The following is a 1612-nucleotide window of genomic DNA, read 5'->3' on the forward strand; positions in this document are numbered from 1 at the left end:
TGGAGAATAGTAATAACAAAAGAGTTAAAATGCGGAATCTTTAGGTTCATGATAATTTTATGAATTTATTTGAGAAGTAAAACTTAAATATTGTATTCTATTTTTACAGTACATAATATTTAACATGTCAAAACATTTGCAATGTTTTGATAGGAAAAGTTTGGATTAGGGGACTATTTGGAGCGTCGGCAGTGCAGTTGGCGCTTGACCGGATCATATTTTACATATCCAGGTACGATCTCCGCTATATAGTAATGAGTTCTTCGAATTTCATGATAACATCCATCAGACATTCTTACTGTAATTACAAATTGCATACAACTGCATAGAAATTCAAAGATATGTGCGAAGTCAACCAACCCTCACTGGCTCTGCATTAATGGTAATGGTAATGCAATAATGGTATTATTACGAAAGCAATGAGCATTATGTTGCGTTCTTAAAATATGTTCGCTTTAGTCAGAAGATTAAATAAAGTTGCAATTAACGAAATTGTTTTATTTTTCCAAAATTGTTTTCCCTCGAATAATACTTTCAAACGTCAAAACGGAAATTGACAGATTGATTTTTTTAGGTTGGTAGCAACGTAGACTTGTTCATAATATTGCTAGCATTGAAAATGTCAATTTTTATTCTCCGTTTGTGTATCTAATTAGTCAAGAGTCCCGTCTCTTATTTTATATACTCTTTGGTTGAAAGGCTGACAGTGGCTGACAGCAAAGAGTATATAAAATTTATGTACTCTTTGGCCTGGCTGACAGTTTACAAAATATTATGACACTAGATGCATTTTATATACTCTTTTCTAGATGTGTCAATGTCAATTGAGTTTTTGAAATTATCGTATACGTTATCTTAAAATATATTTTTAAATAATTAAAATTAACGTTGTTGATTGAAAATGTGCTAAAACAAAACCTATTTTAAAGGTGATAATATTTAATATTTTAAATATAAAGTAAAAGATAGAATTATTAAATATCTTATCATATTCTCAATCACTACGTTATCTGTGAAGACTTGTTTTCCAGTTTTTCATGACATGAGTTGAGAGTTGAATTTTGATAGAACAAGTGGCAAGTGCTGAAGCTCGCAATGAAGTTGTATAAAAAATAAAAATATTCAATATGGCTACAGATCATACGACGTGAGCTGTCAGCTGTAGTAATTATTGTTTCTTTGTGTTAATTACGCGTTAAAAATGTTATGATTATTCCGTGTTATCGAATATGGGTGCGAAAGATTCAAAACCTAGTTTTATATCTTACGAAGATGCGACGAAGAGAGGTACGCGGTGTGATAAATGTGCGTTAATGTATTACGAAGTTGTATGATTCTATAGTATAGTTTTGTTTGCAGTAAGCGAGAGTGAATTACGACGTATTCGTGAAGCGTTTAAGAGATGTGCCGGTACAAGTGGGACGGCCTTGAGCCTGGAAGCGTTCGTCCATGAAGTGCTATGTGACGGAGTACCTTACGAAGTGGCAGAGTGGTTGTACCAGGCTTGTGGTGGTACAAAGCGAGGGATCATATTCCGGGACCTTCTGTGCGGTATCGTCGTGTTGACGAAAGGAAATCTAGAGGAGAAAATCAAGTAAGATCTTATTGGATT

At 33.6% G+C, this 1612-nt stretch overlaps 1 protein-coding gene across 1 annotated transcript; it reads left to right on the forward strand.

Annotated features, from left to right (window-relative positions):
• Positions 1-1036: 1036 nt before the first annotated feature.
• LOC106127295 (ubiquitin carboxyl-terminal hydrolase 32-like) lies at positions 1037-1594 on the forward strand (the record flags this gene model as incomplete). The annotated part of the gene is made up of 2 exons (XM_013325383.1): positions 1037-1287; positions 1360-1594. Coding segments are annotated over exons 1-2 (293 nt in total), but the record flags the coding sequence as incomplete, so codon positions are not given.
• Between the last annotated feature and the right edge of the window lie 18 nt (positions 1595-1612).

The sequence above is a fragment of the Papilio xuthus genome, unplaced genomic scaffold (assembly GCF_000836235.2).
Source record: "Papilio xuthus unplaced genomic scaffold, Pxut_1.1 DF824783.1, whole genome shotgun sequence".
NCBI lineage: Eukaryota > Metazoa > Arthropoda > Insecta > Lepidoptera > Papilionidae > Papilio > Papilio xuthus.